Source organism: Notechis scutatus, chromosome 1, assembly GCF_049901735.1.
Source record: "Notechis scutatus isolate UNSWTSFEM ecotype Mainland chromosome 1, rNotScu1.2, whole genome shotgun sequence".
NCBI classification, from domain to species: Eukaryota; Metazoa; Chordata; class Lepidosauria; order Squamata; family Elapidae; genus Notechis; species Notechis scutatus.
This window is the reverse complement of record NC_142009.1, coordinates 133579475-133597215: the sequence shown is the minus strand read 5'-3', so window position 1 is coordinate 133597215 and position 17741 is coordinate 133579475. Positions and strand designations below refer to the sequence as shown.

At 38.8% G+C, this 17741-nt stretch overlaps 1 protein-coding gene across 1 annotated transcript in view; it reads left to right on the top strand.

Moving 5' to 3' along the window:
• The window catches only part of ADAM17 (ADAM metallopeptidase domain 17), a 38445-nt gene that overhangs the window by 13839 nt on the left and 6865 nt on the right, over positions 1 to 17741 (top strand). The window contains exons 10-17 of the mRNA XM_026674339.2: positions 790 to 878; positions 7888 to 8040; positions 8450 to 8649; positions 9278 to 9381; positions 11419 to 11553; positions 12436 to 12566; positions 16055 to 16133; positions 17573 to 17661. Coding sequence (XP_026530124.2) covers positions 790 to 878; positions 7888 to 8040; positions 8450 to 8649; positions 9278 to 9381; positions 11419 to 11553; positions 12436 to 12566; positions 16055 to 16133; positions 17573 to 17661 — 980 coding nt within the window. The remainder of the gene's footprint in view (positions 1 to 789; positions 879 to 7887; positions 8041 to 8449; positions 8650 to 9277; positions 9382 to 11418; positions 11554 to 12435; positions 12567 to 16054; positions 16134 to 17572; positions 17662 to 17741) is intronic.

Sequence of the window (17741 nt, the reverse complement as noted above, 5' to 3'; positions counted from 1 at the left end):
TTTCTTCTAGGAAATGAATATAAATGACTGAAGATAAAAAAAAAAAAAAAGTATCTACTGTAGGCAGTTAAGATGAACTGATGACCTATAGCAGAGGTCTCCAGTCCTTTTTGGCCAAGAGGAACATTTGAAATGTTTGATGGTGTGTTCTGGCCCTTGCACAAAAGGCCTGCTTGGAGGTGGACTTGCTTGTTTACAAAGTGACTGTCATGGGAAACATAAGCTCATGCCACAGCTTTGCTTTATTAGAATGGTACCTGCTACTTCAATTTCTTATTGCCCCTGCTTAATTTTTTCTGGGAAGATGTGTACATGTCCAAATATGCACTCGATTATATTTTCCCATCATTTTCATTTTTTCAGGCTTATGGGCCAAAAGGCATTATTGGAAATAAAACGTACAGTAAAAGCTAGTAATTTATTTTCTAGTATTAGCTTGATGCAAGTTCAGGCAGGACAGAAAGATGATAGGTGTCAAAAGACTTTCTGTTAAAAGTCTCAACGCTGAAAAGAGACTTGAACTTTCCAGAATATCTAGTTTCTTTAGATTTAAATTAGTATTAAGCATTAACTCCTAAAACACAGTAAATGAAGAGTGGCACGTTTGCAAGCTAGAAACACTCCCGTGCATATTTGTTCCCTTCCCTGGTGAGATAGCATAATTGAGAGAAGTATCAGTCAAAGAGATTTATCAAGATGTGTTTCTAACATTGTGAATCCTCCTGCATATATCCACAGTGGTCTAGCAGCGTCGAATGACTTTTGATATTTTTATCTTCTCTTTCCTAGCTTATTCTAATTCGATACCAGGAAAAGCTGTCTATCTTAATAGTGGCTTAACCAGCACAAAGAACTATGGCAAAACGATCCTTACAAAGGTATTGCAAATTATGGGTACTGTTTTAAGGAAATCAATAATGTTGGATTTTGGGGGGGATAATTTTCTGAAGATTCTTGCTGTTGAAAATGATATTTCCTACCAACTTTGGTGACCAAGCTGATAAACTGGGAAAAATGACTGAATTCAAATGTTGTCAAAACCCTTCTGAACATTTGGAACCAGGTCCCCTTTCTTCTAATTTGTACATTTTCGGCCAATTTGGTGCTTAAAATCTTAATCATGAATTATATTCACTCTCAATTACATTTTGTTGGATCAGAGTATAACGATTAAGTAGTTGGTAGTATGGAACATTTTGTTAAACAGCTTATTTTAAAACTTAAAGAATGCCCAAAGCAAATATAACCTGAATTATATGTGCATGAATCAAATAAAAGCTTGCTTTTGTTTAATTGCTGTTGCCAAAACTTAGAACAGGATTCATATTATGGTAATGCTGATTCTGTATTATTTACAATTATTGAATTGTTCAGTAATTATAGTTAATGGAAAAATACAAGTTGTCCTTGATTTACAACTTAACAATTGAGCCCAAAATGTATATTACTAAGTGAGAAATTTGTTAAGTGAATTTTGCCCCATTTTATGACTTTTGGCACATTTGTTAACCGAATCACTGCAGTTGTTAAATTACTAACAATGTTGTTAAGTGAATCTGGTTTCCCAATTGACTTCACTTGTCAGAAGGTTGCAAAAGGGGATCACATCACTATGTAAATAATATGCATTTAGATTTGCGGAAAGATGTTGTGTTTAGCTTTATACCTTGTAGATGTATCAGCTTCTACTCACTTAGGCATTTATTGAAATGTACAACGAGGTGTGCCTAAAATTTTGCAAACAATTGTATAATAACAGAAGTCTTTGGAGCATTGTTGGTCCTACTGTCAGAAGTAGAAGTCAGCTGAATGAACAGAATTATAATGCAGTCTTGTCTTCTAATACAAGATAACATGGCACAGTTCAGGAATGAACTGTGTTGTTCTTGGTGTTTTCTGACATCTTGCTTGCAGATGTTTCATTATCCAGTATGTACCAACATCAGTGTGAACGACAATGGATTTTGCCTTCTATTTCTATATAGTAGCTTGCTCTGCCAGTTTTGGTGGAGTGTGGTAGTTCCTAGATTAGAGTATTGTTTTCTCTTTGATTGATGTTAATTCTTATTTATCTGGGAGCTGGCTGCTAAAAAGTATGTTTTAACAGCTTTTTTATTGCCTGTTTGAATGATATATAAATATGATTTATTTCTTGTGTCTATTGATGGCTGATTTGTCTGAATACCAGCTTCCATGAATTCCGTAGCATTTTTGGATTTAGCTTGGTCTAGGATGGGGCAACACAATGGCTTAGTGATTAAGAATAGATGCCATGTTTGTCACCTGGAAAGCTGTCAACCTCAGATTCAAGACCTGAGTTTTTTGTGTGATGGGGTGAGCTCTTGTTCTTGCCACAGCTCCTGCCAATCTAGCAGTTGGAAAGCGTGCAAATGTGAGTAGATAAATGCCTGTGTTTTCCCAAAATAAGACCCAGTCTTATTGTCAGTTGGGCTCTGAAATAAGCACTAGGGCTTATTTTGGGGAGATGTCTTATTTTTTTTTGTCCATGTACGGTAGACCCACTTCTTCTGTTTGCTCACGGTGGGGCAGGAGACCACGCGGCATAGCAATGCTACCGCCACAAGGCAGGGAAGGTAGAGTTGCCCCATGCACCCTGGACTGGCTTACCTGAAGGCCCCTACAGCCAGGCCACCTACAACACTTGCCTTCCCTTATGGTAGCAGTTCCAGCAGCCTTGTCCAGCAGGACCCTGCATGGCCTCCAGCTCACTACTTCTGCTTGTTCATGGCCGTAATGGAGCAGGAGGCTGTGCAGGCACTTAAGAGGGCTTATTTTGGGGTAGGGCTTATATTAGACACATGATGAAAACATGCTAGCTCTTCTTTTCAGGATAGGTCTTATTTTCAGGGAAACATGGTAGGTGCCATTTTTTTAAAAAACAACAACACAAGTTTTATTAATTTTTGAAACCAATACAGAAACAAACAAAACATAGAATATAGGAATGTAAAAGGTCTTTTCTGGAAAAGCAAATAAGGCATCTTATTTAAAAACCAAATAATTCCATTTCCATATTTCCATACAAGCACAATTATATATATATATATTTATCTTATCTGTTCAACTTCATATCTTTTCCCAACTTCTCTTTATTCCTCCCTTTCCTTCTATTCAATTATATTTCTTTTAACTTGAATTATATATTTTCATTGTATCCATCTGCCTTATTTACAATTTCATTATTTAATTTTCAAAGACCAACAAAACATAAAACATAGAAACATAAAACCTCCTTTCTGAAAGCTACATATAAGTTTTGAGAAAACAAATAAACATTGTTTTATACAACATAGTTCCCAATTATCATTTAAGCACATACATATCTTTTCCAAATTTCTCGTTGTTTCTCCCTTTAGTGATATTCCTCCTAGGCTTTATTAATTCTCAGTCAAACATAAATGCCCAAAACACAAAACATAAAACATCCTTTTGGAAAGTGGCCTATCCCCAGGTTACATCTTTTTTTAACAGACCTAAATCAAATTCATGCTCACCTTATATACCATTACTTATCTTATTTACCATTCTATATTTTCTATATAAACTTCTCCCCTCTTTTCATTCTGTTAATTATATTTTGTTTATTTAATCTTAATTTAGATCATTATACTTGTATCTTTTGTCCGTTCTTTTTCAATTATCTATTTATCTCTTCTCTTTAACAAAAAATTTCCCCTGTAATCACTAATTGAAGTATGGCGCCTTTCTATCTTTCCCCTAAATTTGACAATTTAAATAATGCATAGTTTCCATTCTGATTCTGCATAGTACATTCTACATGTTACATTTTAATATAAGAAAATAATAAGTTTATAATATAATTAAGTATATAATTTCCATTCAAATTCTGCTTATTACATTATTGTAAGTGGGAAAACAAAATAATAGATTTATAATAACATTTAGACAATAGCAAAATAAACTCTATAGCCAAACCTTAAACATTTTACACATTCCCTTATATTTTGTTAAATGTTAAAGTCTATCATTATTAAGCATTTTAATGTTTAAATATTTTTAAATCTTATAATATTCCAATTTACTATTTCAAATACAAATACTACAATAGTATCTTGTGTACTTTTGCAGAATCTTTTTTTTTTTATAATTATACTTTACCCTTTATCTCTGAAAAAAATCTGCTTTTTTGCATCTCGTTTCAAGCCTTTGTAGCTTTTTTCCCCTTTTTCCCTTCCTTTCTTCTCCGATCTAGCCGTTTTACCCCCCCATCTCCTAACCTTCGCCTCCAGCTCACTACTTCTGCTTGTTCGTGGCCGCAATGGAGCAGGAGGCTGTGCAGGCACTTAAGAGGGCTTATTTTGGGGTAGGGCTTATCTTAGACACATGATGAAAACATGCTAGCTCTTCTTTTCAGGATAGGTCTTATTTTCAGGGAAACATGGTAGGTGCCATTTTGATGAGAAGGTAACCACTCCGTGACATCATGCTGGCCACATAAGAAGGAAGCGTCTTCAGACAGCGCTGGCTCAATAGTCTTGAAATGGAGATGAGCACTGCCCCCTCTAATTGACAATGACTAGCGGAGTAAAATCCACAGAGATTCCTTTACCTTTACCTTTTAAGTCAAGGATGCCTATAGTTTCCTAGTCAACACTATGAGTCTGTCCATGTCTTGTGAGAATAAGGAGTGTATTCTGACTAATAGTTGGTTTTCATAGATGCATTCTGCTAGTCTTTTGCCTCTCTGTCTTGCATAGTGGCTGTTATAAAGGACTTTGTTGATTAATATATTTTCTATTTTTGTTCTATCCAGTCATACCAGCATTCCCAGCTTCTATAATATTAGTAAACAACGTAAAATATAAAAGAGGTAATAATTATATATTCGCAATAAGATGTATTTGTAAATATATCACCAATGTTGATAACAAACAAGGAACCATAGACTGTCGACAGTAGCATTGTTAGTTTTTAATCATTTTCTTTTTTCCTTTTCCTTTTTTCTTCTGTGTGTTGTGTATGTGTTTGTTTGATATTTTACTTTTATAATCAATAAAGTTTGTTAAAAATAAATAAATGAAGGACTTTGTTGATTTGTGTTCTACAGTGATGCCAGATGGTTGTAATAATCTGTTTGATTGTTTATGAGATGTTTTTGATAAATTGCTGTGTTCTTTTCATAGCTTGTGTTGGTTGTGCTGTAGTGGGTTGAGCGGTCAGGCACTTTTTGTTAAAGTTGCATGGATACCCATTTTATTGGAAGATTTTGTATCCTGGTGTTCAGGATTGTCGCAGTGTGTGTACTTGTCTCAGTGTGTGTACTTATCTGAATAATGCTCTTACACAGCTCCTCTTGTGGGAGATTGGATTGTTACCTGGTTAATGAAGCACTTGGTTAGTGTGGGTTGTTTAGACGCATTTCTAATTTGCTGTCGTTTCCTTTGCTGATGAGGATATTCAGGAAGGGTAGTATGTTTTTTGTTTCCCTTGTGAATTTTATTCATTTGAAAATGCTGCTGATTGTTACATGTATCTTCTCTGGTTCATTTTTTTATTGTGACAAATAAAGGTGGGAGTGCTGTAGTTTCTAAACCTTGCATTACGGTCTATGCTACGAGTCCTCAGAGTGGTAATCCCACGAGTGTTCCTTTGATTTTTCCATCAAACTCCAATTAGGTAATGAGGTTTATGATTCTGGATATTGCGTTTTCTTCTATTTTTAGATCTTTAACTCTCTGGAGACACTGTAATGAGGAGTTGATGGAATATTCGCTGCCTTCCGTGAGATGTACAAGCCTTTTGTAGGTTTTTTTGGGATGTGTTGTATGTTGACCTCTTTAATAATGACACAATTGGATTAAGAGGTATGCTGGGCTTGTGTCTGGGTGTCCACAGAACCATGTCAGAATAGGTCCATAGTTTTTCATCTTCCACTGTTTTTTTTTAATGATTTGACCTTTCTTGGTTAGATCGTTGTGAGTTCTCTTTCTATTATTAGGTTGATGTTTACTTAAATGTAGTTTTCTTTGTCCTTGAGTAATTCTTTGGCTTTTTGTATGCATAATTTTCTGTCCATTATGATCATAATGGACAGACATAACCCTGTTGTCTGCTGAGAGGATGGTACTGGTTTAGTCCTTCTTTAGGCTTTTAAGGTTTTTACATTTTCTGCTAGAGTTAGTTATGCTTCTTGTTGCACTAGTCTCTGGTATAATTGTTTATCTTAAGTTTTTTTGGATCTATGTGGCAAGTTCTGTATCTCATGTTGCTTCTAAGGCTGCAGGGAATTCTAACTGATTAGCATTATCCATTTATCATTGACACTTTTCTGGAGGATGTTGTGTACTACAATATACAGTGGGAAGCTGGACATATTCAGATACCTCTTTGCTTCTGGGGTTTAGCTTTGAACAGTTTAGATCAGGGGTGGGCAAACTACGGCCCGCGGGCCACATCCGGCCCGTTGGTCTGTCCAATGCGGCCTGCCCAAAAAATTTGCTGCCATTGGTCTGTCCAATCCAGCCCGCCCCTGAAAAAAATTGCTGGGCGTGGCGTATTGCCCTGTGCCACGTGGCCCCCAAAGCTGCAAAACAGTGCGGAGCGATCTAGGGGTAGGAAAGAAAAGAAATTTGCAAAGGCCTCGGCTGGGAGTTCAAATCACCTTCGAGTGCGACCTCTCCGAAGGTGAGTCCCTGCCGATCCCCTTTTTTCCGGGGCTTCCAGGCTTAAATTTTGCAAAGGCAAAGCTTGCAGGCTGGAGCGTCTTCCCGCCGAGGAGCGGGAAGGGTTCCACACGGCGGGCGGGCGGGCTGCTTGGAGCCACCTAAAGCTAGACCGCTGCTGGTGGAGCCTTGCCCTGCCTTGGTGCCCGTTTCCCGGCTCAGCGGTCCTGCTCGGGCGGCACTTTAAAAGCCTGCTCCCAGCACCCGAGCAACTTCCCAGCAACTTTCCGCTCGTTTTAACTTGCGGGCGCTCGCGCCTGGCCCGAGCCGCGGGCGGAGGGGAAGCCCGGCGGGCAGGTGGGCGGACTGCTTGGAGGAGGCTCCGGGCTTCCCCTCCGCCAGGCACGAGCGCCTGCGAGTTAAAAGGAAGCCGAAAGTTGCTGGGAAGTTGCTTGGGTTTCGGGCTTCCAGGCTTAAACTTTGCAAAGGCAAAGTTTGCAGGCTGGAGCGTCTTCCCGCCGAGGAGCAGGAAGGATTCCGCCCGGCGGGTGGGCGGGCTGCTTAAACTTTGCTCGGGCAGCACTTTAAAAGCCTGCTCCCAGCACCCGAGCAACTTCCCAGCAACTTTCGGCTTCCTTTTAACTTGCGGCCGCCGCGCCTGGCCCCGAGCCGCGCGGCAGAGGGAAGCCCGGTGGGCCAGCAGGCTGCTTGGAGGAGGCGACCCGGCGGTGCTCCGGCAGCAGCAACAGGCAGTTTCGCCCGGGCTCCGCTCAGGTGTCCGGCTGGGGCTGTCAGGAGTTGCTACCGCCAGTGCAGCTCGCATGGCTCCAGTCCCGCGTTGCCTTGGGAAGGAAAAGGCAAAACCAGGAGCCGCTGAGCCTGAGCCTCGGTGCCGCTGCTCCGTTGCAAAGCACCGCCGCGGCTCTTCCTTTTTGCCTTTCCCTTCCCGAGGCAACGCGGGACTGGAGCCCGCATGAGCCGCGCCGGCGGTAGCAACTCCTGACTCAGGGGCCTCCGAGGAGGGGAAGGAGGAGAAGAGGGGGAGGAAGGGGGGCGATTCCCAAAAAATCTTGTGCTGACCCGGCCCGTCTGTCAAATTTTAAAAGTCAATGCGGCCCCCGAGCCAAAAAGTTTGCCCACCTCTGGTTTAGATGGTAGAATCCTTGGTGCTCTCTGAGCTTGATTTTGCTTGTAGATGTTTCATTACACAACCAGATAACATCATTTTGTATTCATTGAACAGGAAGCTGACTTAGTTACTACTCATGAGTTGGGACATAATTTTGGGGCAGAGCACGATCCTGATAGCATGCCAGAATGTGCTCCCACTGAAGATAAAGGAGGAAAATACGTTATGTACCCTATTGCTGTGAGCGGGGACCATGAAAACAACAAGGTAAGTCTCCATATTGTTCCATGTATAAATAATGTCTCTTTATGTGAGGAAAGATCTTTTAAGTTTTATACTTAAGTTTAATTTACCATTGCAAATATTATAGTGTTTCATTGCATTTGTTAAAATATGGACTGGTTTGAGGAAAGGTATGAAAAGAAAGGAAAGAGGGAACAATGTAAAATCAGGAATAAAGCAATAGAAATCAAAATGGATGCTAGAAATACCCACTCTGGTTCTGAATTGTGACAGAAGATCCTGGGTTAATGGATTTAATTGATTATGTAATGTGGGGCGGGCTGACAGGGGCCTCAAGTGGGTGAATTCTATACTAAAGTTTGCAACTGACCACATTTGCAAATGACAACATTTTACAGCTGTTATTTTCCCTACTTTTCTGTAATGTTTTTAGATGTTTTCAAACTGCAGTAAAGCATCCATTCTTCAGACCATACAGTCCAAGGCCCCAGAATGCTTCAAAGAACGGACCAACAAAGTATGTGGCAATTCCAGAGTGGATGAAGAAGAGGAATGTGATCCTGGTCTCTTGCATCTTCAGAACGATATTTGTTGCACATCTGACTGCAAGCTAAAGCCAAATGCAAAATGCAGGTGAGGCAGTAGCAAACTAAATCCGATAAAAAAATTGGCTACAGAAGGAACAAAAACGAAGGTGGGAAGGGTGGGTATCACTTGAGTCTTTGTTTTCTTATATTAAACAAATGCCAGTTCTTCAAACAGGAGTTGCAACTCCAGAAATTTATTTCCCCTATTATGTGCACCAATTCTTTGTATGGCAGTTGAACCCCATTGAGAAAATTTGGATTTCATGGGAGGAGGCTTAAAAGGCGGGGTGAGTTGAAACATGGTCTTCCCCATCCAGACTCCCATAGCCTCCAGGTACTGAGGAAGCACCTCAACAGCACTGCTTGTTGGCCCAAAGATAGACATCTATAGTGTCAGCAATGTACTTAGGGCACTTAATGTCATGCCAATGAATAATGGTACCCATTGGCTTCATATACAAATGGTAAATGGGAATGGGATGAACAGAGCTCTGAAAGAGCCCATGGGAAAGGTTGGAGACAGGATGAAAATTGTCTAATGCAGTTTCTTGGGGGGGAAAGTACTGTACTGGATTTTTTTTTAAAGTATACCATCTTTAGGGCATTTTTTTTCCTTTCCTATTTTTTGGAGTTTATCAATTTAGATATTTTATTATTTCTGCCAATCTGCTTAGTGATCGAAACAGCCCCTGCTGTAAAGGATGCCAATTTGAAAGTGCAAATAAGAAGTGCCAGGAAGCTATCAATGCAACCTGTAAAGGGGAATCCTATTGCACAGGTAAGTCCTTTATTTTTCTAACTTGGGCCCTAAACTATTTTTTGTTTTTAATTTCAATTTTTCAATAGTACAACCTGCATATTTTGGTTTGGAAAGACAGTTATACTGTTTAAGATAATTAATAGTTTTATTCATAAATTATGAATGTTGCATTCCAAGACAAATGTGCTTCCAAAACAGAAATTGCTTGGAAAAGATATCTTGATGGTAAGATGGGCAGACAATACATTTTATAAATAAATAAATAATAAACATGTTTATGTGCTACTTCTTTCTCCTTGCCATGGTTATGAACTGAGCATTCTACTCAACTCTAAATTTAAGCTTACAATCTTTTAACTCCTCAAAAAAAAGCACCCTGAGATAAACTGTAATTCAAGATTCTTGAACTGTAATTCAAGATTACCTATAAAGCCCTTCATAGTACGAAGCCTGATAATCTATATCTTAACCCTCATAATTCTAACTCTCAAAAAAACATGAGATACACACAAAAAAATAAAGCATATTTACAGGCTAATTTTCTTACTTATTTTTAAAATGTACAGGTTACTCAGTAAAAATGCAATAAAACACACACAACAGAACATCTAAAATCCAGAAAAAAAACCAACCATTTAGAAAAACTAGAACATTACATTTTATAAATAAATAAATAATAAATCACTTGTTGTAAATGAGCCCTGGGGATAGCGCCAGTTTTTAAGGGATAGTTTAAATAAGGCCAGGGTGGGGGGGCTGTACAAATTTCAGGAGAAATGGTATTTTAGGGAGGCGGGTGCCCTGATATGGAACTTTTTCACTTCCTGTCTCTTACCAGGTGGCATTGTGTAATTAATAGGATTGGGAACATGCCAACTTTATCAGACAAAGTGGGATGGATAGCAATTATAAGGGTTAGGATACAGACAATCTGGCTTCATCCCATGAAGAGCTTTATAAGTAATTACCAGAACCTTGAATTACATCTGGAAGTCTACTGGCAAGCATTGCAAGCTCATGGAGCAAAACTGTCATGCAGGCAGGCCATGGCATGCCCATCACTGCCTAGGCTGCTACATTCCAGACCACCTTCAGCTTCCAAGTGGCTTTCAGGGAAGTGTAGTGTACACTGCCGTAGTCATAAGGTAACCAACGCAATGATACAGTGTTCCAGTGGTTCTTTTTCTTCGGATGGGTCTAGTCAGTGACGACAGAGGAGGGTGAAATTGAGCCAGAGATGCCTCCTATGTAGGATACTTCAGAACTTTTGTCCCTCTTGTTAAATGTTTACATGAAGCCACTAGTTGTGGTCATCTGTTGGTTTGGTGTCCACTATCATCAGAATGTTGCCTTCTGTTGTGGGTTTTTGGAAAAGGATATTGAGCAATGCAGACTGCTTAGGTATGGATATAATTGCAGCTGATCCATTTGTAGATTCATGAGAACAGTTATTAACACTCTGGAATGAAAGCAGATTTAGTATAAAGTTTTTGTTCTGATAAATGATTTAGGAGCAAAGACTGCACTTCATGCTCGATCCCTGAGATCTTCATCTTATTCTTCAACTAAAATATGTAGTTTCACCATAATCAGATGTACGGGAGAAAGGAGGTCTGCTAATGCTAATCATGAGGTCTGTTTGCTCTATACACATAAAGATTGTGCAGTAATGTGTTATGAAGAAACTTTTATATTTATATAAAAGTATAACATAAGTTTCCCCTAAGCAAAAGTAAGTTTCCCCTCACAATAATAGACCTAAACAAATGTTGGGCTATTTAGACTTTTCAGTTATTTTGGTGGAAAAGAGAGAAGTTAATCTGCTGTTAAACAAGTGATGAAAAAGTGCCCAAAGCTCAGCCTATAACGACATTTACATTATACTTTCATTTGGCAGTTCTTTACCTCAGCTCCTCCTTTTGCTAGTATGGCAGGAAGAGATAATCCTGAAACTCAATCCATTTTCAGTCCCTAGAAAATCACCGAAATGATGTATTTTGACCCCAAATATGCCTATTCTGATGTCTGCCGCCATTTTGTCAAATCAACTTACAGGGAATAGTAGTGATTGTCCTTCCCCTGGGAATGCCTTGGATGACACTGTCTGCGTGGATTTGGGAAAATGCAAAGATGGCGAATGCGTCCCATTCTGTAAGTGGGAGAACAACAGCAATTCATGTGCTTGCAATGGTGAGTTCAGCCTTCTTGTCTGCTTCCTTTGGACCAATGCTGCCTTTGGTCTCTGATTGAGAGCTGTTCTTTCAGGGTTTTCTCCTCAACCAGGGCCTTGACATTGAAGATGGATTCCTGGAGCTACAGCACCCACCCGCTTTCATGGCCGTTTGAGTGTCCAGCAATCATCTGATTGTGATTGACATTTTTTTTGCCAGATACTTCGGGTTAAGAAAACCATCCATTGTGAATAAATGATTCATTTAATGACTACTGTGTTCACTTTACGACCTCTACATTCACTTAAGGACCATTGGAGAAAATTTAAAATCAGATCATTCGTACAAGTGCCTCGACTTATGACCATCATGACATACAACAGAAGTTAACCTATCCCTAACCATGCATGATAATTAGTTTAGAATTGACAAAAGGCCAGTAAGTAGCAATGTGTGAGAATGATTTGAAGATTAGTGAAAACTTTCGAAGAATGATCTGTTTCCTGTTACAAAATTTCTTTACTGATTACTTCATGTATCCTGTTGTTTATGTGACAAAGCTGGTTTGCTGTGGGTCCTAGTTTTTAGATCCAATGTAATGCAACACTGTTTTAGTGGGGTTAAATTACAAAAGGAAGCTTTTGTATGACGTCAAATTGTCCTTCGTTTTGCTCTAGGATTTAATGAATCCCTAGTTTTCCTTGCTAACTGGATGGGCTGCACTCGGTGTTTTAAGTTTATGAAAACATTTGTTGTGATACTCATATATTTCATCTTTATCATCTGGATAATTATAACCAGAGGGGGATATGATTAACAGTGGAAAATGATTTCCTGTGTGAAATAAGATGATTAAGAGCCAAAATAACCTTCCTTACCATTTGTTTAAAATTAATTTCAGAAACAGATGACTCCTGCAAAATCTGTTGTCGAGATGAGGCTGGGAAATGCATCCCTTATCGTGATGACAACCAGAACTTCTTATATTTGAGGAAGGGAAAACCCTGCACTGTGGGGTTCTGTGACACGAATGTGAGTATGCATACATGATCAGAGTATATTCCCTTTTTATCTGTCCCTGGATGTTGGTCCCACATTCTAGAGATTGCTTTTATTCCTCTTTTTTGATCATTGTTGGTGTGTTCTAAAATACACCACAGGTAGTTGTCAGTTTAATGACCATTCTTTTCAGCAATTGCTTGAAGTTATAACGACATCGAACAAAGGAAGTTACAACTGGTCCTCTAACTTTGCAGCATTCCTAGTGTCATGCGAATGTGATTTTAGGGTGCCAGGCAACTGGCTTGCAATTAAGATGATTGCAGAATCCCACAGCCATGTGATCGCCATTTTCAACCTTCGTTGCCAGCTTCCAACAAGCAAAGTCGGTGGTGAACCCAGCAGGAGGCTATAAATCAGGGGTGTCAAACTTGAGGCATCATGGCGGCATCACGTGACGTATCATGACTTTTTCCCCCTTTGTTAAACCGAGTGTGGGCGTGGCCAGTGCATGATGCATCCAGGCTGTGGGCCGCAAGTTTGACAGCCCTACTGTAAATGGTAATCATGAGACATCATACCTAAAAACCTCATGGGATTCATCAAACAACCACAAGTGCAACTGCAGTCATGTGACATTGCTCTTTATGACCGCTTCACTTAATAATACGGTTCTGGGTTCTAATTACCATTGTTAACTGAGGATACCTGTATTAGTTGTTGTTCTAGGACCACATATCCTGTAGCTTTTGTTACATTTTTGCTGACCATTGCATTTACTTTTTATCTTGTTTGTTAATGTGTTACTTGTTTGTTAATGCCCATTTTTCTGGCGCTAGCTATATTTAGCCCTAGGAGCAAATAATTTCTTCTCTACCTCTACCTAGGTATCCTTTGTAAGGGCTGCTCCCTGCTGAATGTTAGGATCTAAACAACCATTACATTAATTTGATCTATAGTGAAATTATTTTCTATGTTACATGGAAAATATGTGTATGTGTATATAAAAGAGAGGGAGGGAGGGAAAGAAGGAAGGAAAGAAAAGAAGGAAGGAATAAATTTGGTACAGGGTGTTGCCAGGATAATTAAATTTGTAAAGGATAATTAAATTTGTCCATATCAAGCTGTTCTTTGCATTGGAAGCGAAGTCTCCCTCCTAAATAGTCCACTGTGCATAAAGTTATCTAAGTAACTGATCAAGCCAGTATCAGCCACCCCCCACATCCTCTCTATTCTGTCATATATATTTTTTTCCAAGAATTTTATTAATTTTTAAAAAACAAACATATACAAACAAAACACAAAACATAAAAACATAAAACATCTTTTTGGAAAGCAGCTTGATCCTGGGTTACATCTTTTTGTTCAGACATAAATTCAAGTTCATGCTCACTTTTATATACCATTCCATATCTTATTTACCATTCTACACTTTCTATATAGCTTCTCCCCTCTTTTCACTCTCTTAATTCTATTTTATTTGTTTCATCTCAATTTAAATCATTATACTTACATCTTTTGTCTGTCCTGTTTCAGCTATCTATTATCTTTTCTCATTAACACAAAATTTCTCCTGTAATCATTGATTGGAGTATGACGCCTTTGTATCTTTCCCCTAAATTTAACACTTAAAATAATACATAATTTTCATTTGGATTCTGCTTAGTACATTCTAAGGCTACACACCATATTTTAAAATAAGAAAAAATTATAAATATATAATATAATTAAAACAACAATCCATAACAGTTGAATTCTATCATTAAAATTAATATTCATTTAAATCTTAAACATTTTACACATTCCTTTTCAGATAGATATCATGCTTCTATAGGAACACTTATAAATTTTGTTTAGTTACATCCTGCTCATTTCACATATATTTTAAAATATTATGTAGTTAAAATGTTCCCATTCCTTCTTAGTTCAATTCTCTCATATTTCATTTCATTAAAAAAAAAATTCACTAAATTACATTAAATATTTTATCCCATTTTATAATCATATGTTGTTACAATTTTCTAACATTATTTCAAATACAAATACAACAATACAGTCTTATGTACCTTTGCAGAATCTCTTTTTCAGTTATATTTTTACCCATTATCTCTAAATAAATCCTGTTTCTTTACATCTTATTTCAGACCTTTGTAGCTTCTCTTCCCTTGCTTCCTCCCTTGCTTCTCCATTCTACCCTTTTTACCCCCTTGTCTCTTGATCTCCACCCTCTTCTGCATTCCTCTTTTCTGTTGCTTTCTGACGTATCCACTTTTCACCTTATTTTTCCCTTTTTTGGTTGTTTTCTTAAGTCTTAAATTCTCCATTCTCTTTCCTCCCTTTCCCCTTTCTTCCCCAGATAAAGTTGCTTGTTCATTGAAGATGGCTTCTTCTTCATCCCAATCTTCTTGTTCTTGTAGTTTTTCATAAGTAGAAATCGCCATTTCTAAAAAATGAAAAATGGAGCCAAAAGAGCCCTTCCCTTCTTGTTCCTCTTCTTTATATTTTTTAAATTCCATTTTCAGTTCCTCCACAAGTAATGCCATTGTAAGAAAAAAAAATTAAACAACCCAAATGTTTTTAATCATTCAAATAGTAATTTCAAAAAGTCCCAAAGTCACCAAACAGTCCAGATACACACAGGCTTCTTCCTTCTTTTTTCACTTTCTCTTCCTGGGGTTGCAAGTCAGTTACAAAGTTCCAATTAAAATGTATCTTTTAGAAGTTTTGTTACAATTTAGCTCTAGTCTTTTAAATTCCAAGCAGCCTCCTCCATCAAAATCTTAATCTTAATTCTTTTCCTCTCCCTTCCCACTTACAGCAAAAAAATTTTTTTTTTCAGTGTTCAGAAATCTTTATTGTCCCCTTGGCTTTAATTTTCCAGTTTAATTACCTGCTGATGCCAAAGCGGGTTTTTCCAATTTCTCATTCATCTGCTGTCACCGTAGAAGGAGAGTGAGGGAAAAAAAACTTTCCCTTTTCACTTTCATTTGCTGCTTCCAGATCTTCTTTGGGAGCGATGTATCTTTGATAAAATTAAAATTCCAGGGTATCTTGAATGTTGCTTGTTATCCCGGTCAGCCAAAACTGTCACTTTCTCAGCTTCCTCCTGCACATTCTTTTCCGGATGAGTGCTTCTTTGTGGCGGCCATTTCTGACTGCCGCTCTTACCACTTTCGGAAAAGGGAGTTAAGCCAGCTGAGGAGGGGAGTTGCGATTCCCCCCGACACCTGCCGGATCTCCCCTATCTTCAGCTACCTCTACGGGGTAGCTATAGCTCCGAAGCCTATTCTGTCATATTTTGAGGTGTTATTAGTAAGGTGTTATTTGTAATAAAATATCAAAGCCACCAATAGTCCATAGTTTTCTTATTTTAAATTGGTTTATGGTATGGCTTTCTAGGAAATCACTACCAAGTTTTATTGCACTTAGCCTGCCTTTTCTGTTTCTCACTATTCTTCAGATAGATTGTTCTGTCATTAGGATGGAAACTGGGTTTTCTAAGCCAGCATTGTATTTTACAGGGCAAATGTGACAAGCGTGTACAGGATGTGATTGAGCGACTTTGGGTTTTCATTGATCAGCTTAGCATCAATACATTTGGTAAGATACGCATCGTCCACTGCTTGAAATCTTACTTTCAGCCCATCTCTTCTATTTCATGCCGTGTTCTGTTTGCTTTTTGTAACGTGATAGTTAAAAAGCAGTTTTGTCAATAAATTTGGTAGCATGAACATATCTAATATTGACTTGATAATGATCACTAAGGTTTTGATATAAATTGCATATTTGCAATTATTTAAATCATGGGTGTCCAACCTTTTGGCTTGCCTAGGCCACATTGAGTGAAGAGGAATTGTCTTGGGCTGCATATAAAATGTGTAATTAATGTATATAAATAACTAAAAAACATTACATAATGTTAAAAGTTTATAATTTTGTGGGGCTGCATTACTAGCTGTCCAGGGCTGCATGTGGCCCATGGGCCATGATTTGGACACACCCGATTTAAATATTTATGTTAACTAGTGCACCTAAGGTTTTAATAAAATAGTTCAGGCATGATATTCTTCCGATTAAAATCGAATTCCGATTTTGGGGAATCGCCCCCTCCTTTCCCCCACCCCTTCTTCTCCTCCTTCCCCTCCTCGGAGGCCCCGAGTCAGGAGTTGCTGGCGCGGCTCGCATGCGGCTCCAGTCCGCGTTGCCTCAGGAAGGGAAAGGCAAAAAGGAAGAGCCGCGGCGGCGCTTTGCAACGGCAGCAGCGGCTCCTGGTTTTGCCTTTCCTTCCCAGGCAACGCGGGACTGGAGCGCGTGGAGCTGCGCCGGCGTGCAACTCCTGACAGCCCCAGCCGGATACCTGAGCGGAGCCGGGCGGTGCGGCGGAGGCTGCTGAGTGGCAGGAAAGGGAGCTGGGCCAGCCACAGACCAGCCTCCGTGCAACACGCCGCCGCCCGCCCCGCGAGGAAAGCAGCGGGCGCTCCCGGGTGCGCGGCGGGGGTCTCTTTTGTCCGGCCCGATTTTTTTCCAGAGCGGAATATCATGCCTGATAGTTTCTTTCCTCCATCCAATCTTGAATAATTCTGGATTTATAATCTAATCATGTAAATTCTGGGTATGATAATAGATTCATAATTGGCATCAATTCTATTGCTATACAGGACTATGCAAACTGAACAAACAGGTTTGTATGTATTTCCAAGGGGAGTGGTACAACTTTTAAAATATTATGCAAAAAATAAAAGGAGGCTTATAATTAGTGTAACTATCTACCCAGCAAAAGTAAAGATAGCTTGTATTTCATTTCCACGTTGCTGATCCTTCTTAGTTTATTAAATTGATATATAAGAAGACAGTATTAAATGCATACCCTGGAGAAATGTCTAGCTTCCCATTTTCCATTCCATTCTTTGCTGCATCTGCACTAATCAGTTGGGAAAAAGACATATAAAAATGTATCTGTTGTATTTGTTTGTGCACTGTTTTCCATATCCTTTGTTTCTAATATTGCTAGAATTTGGTGTCTTTTCTCTTTTAAACAGGGAAATTTTTAGCAGACAACATAGTAGGATCTGTACTTGTATTCTCCTTGGTGTTTTGGATTCCTCTCAGTATTATAGTACATTGTATGGTAAGTTTTAATTTAAACAGGTGCCTTAAATTCAAGTGCGATTTTATGAATGCTCAGTCAACAGTAGACATTTAAGAAAA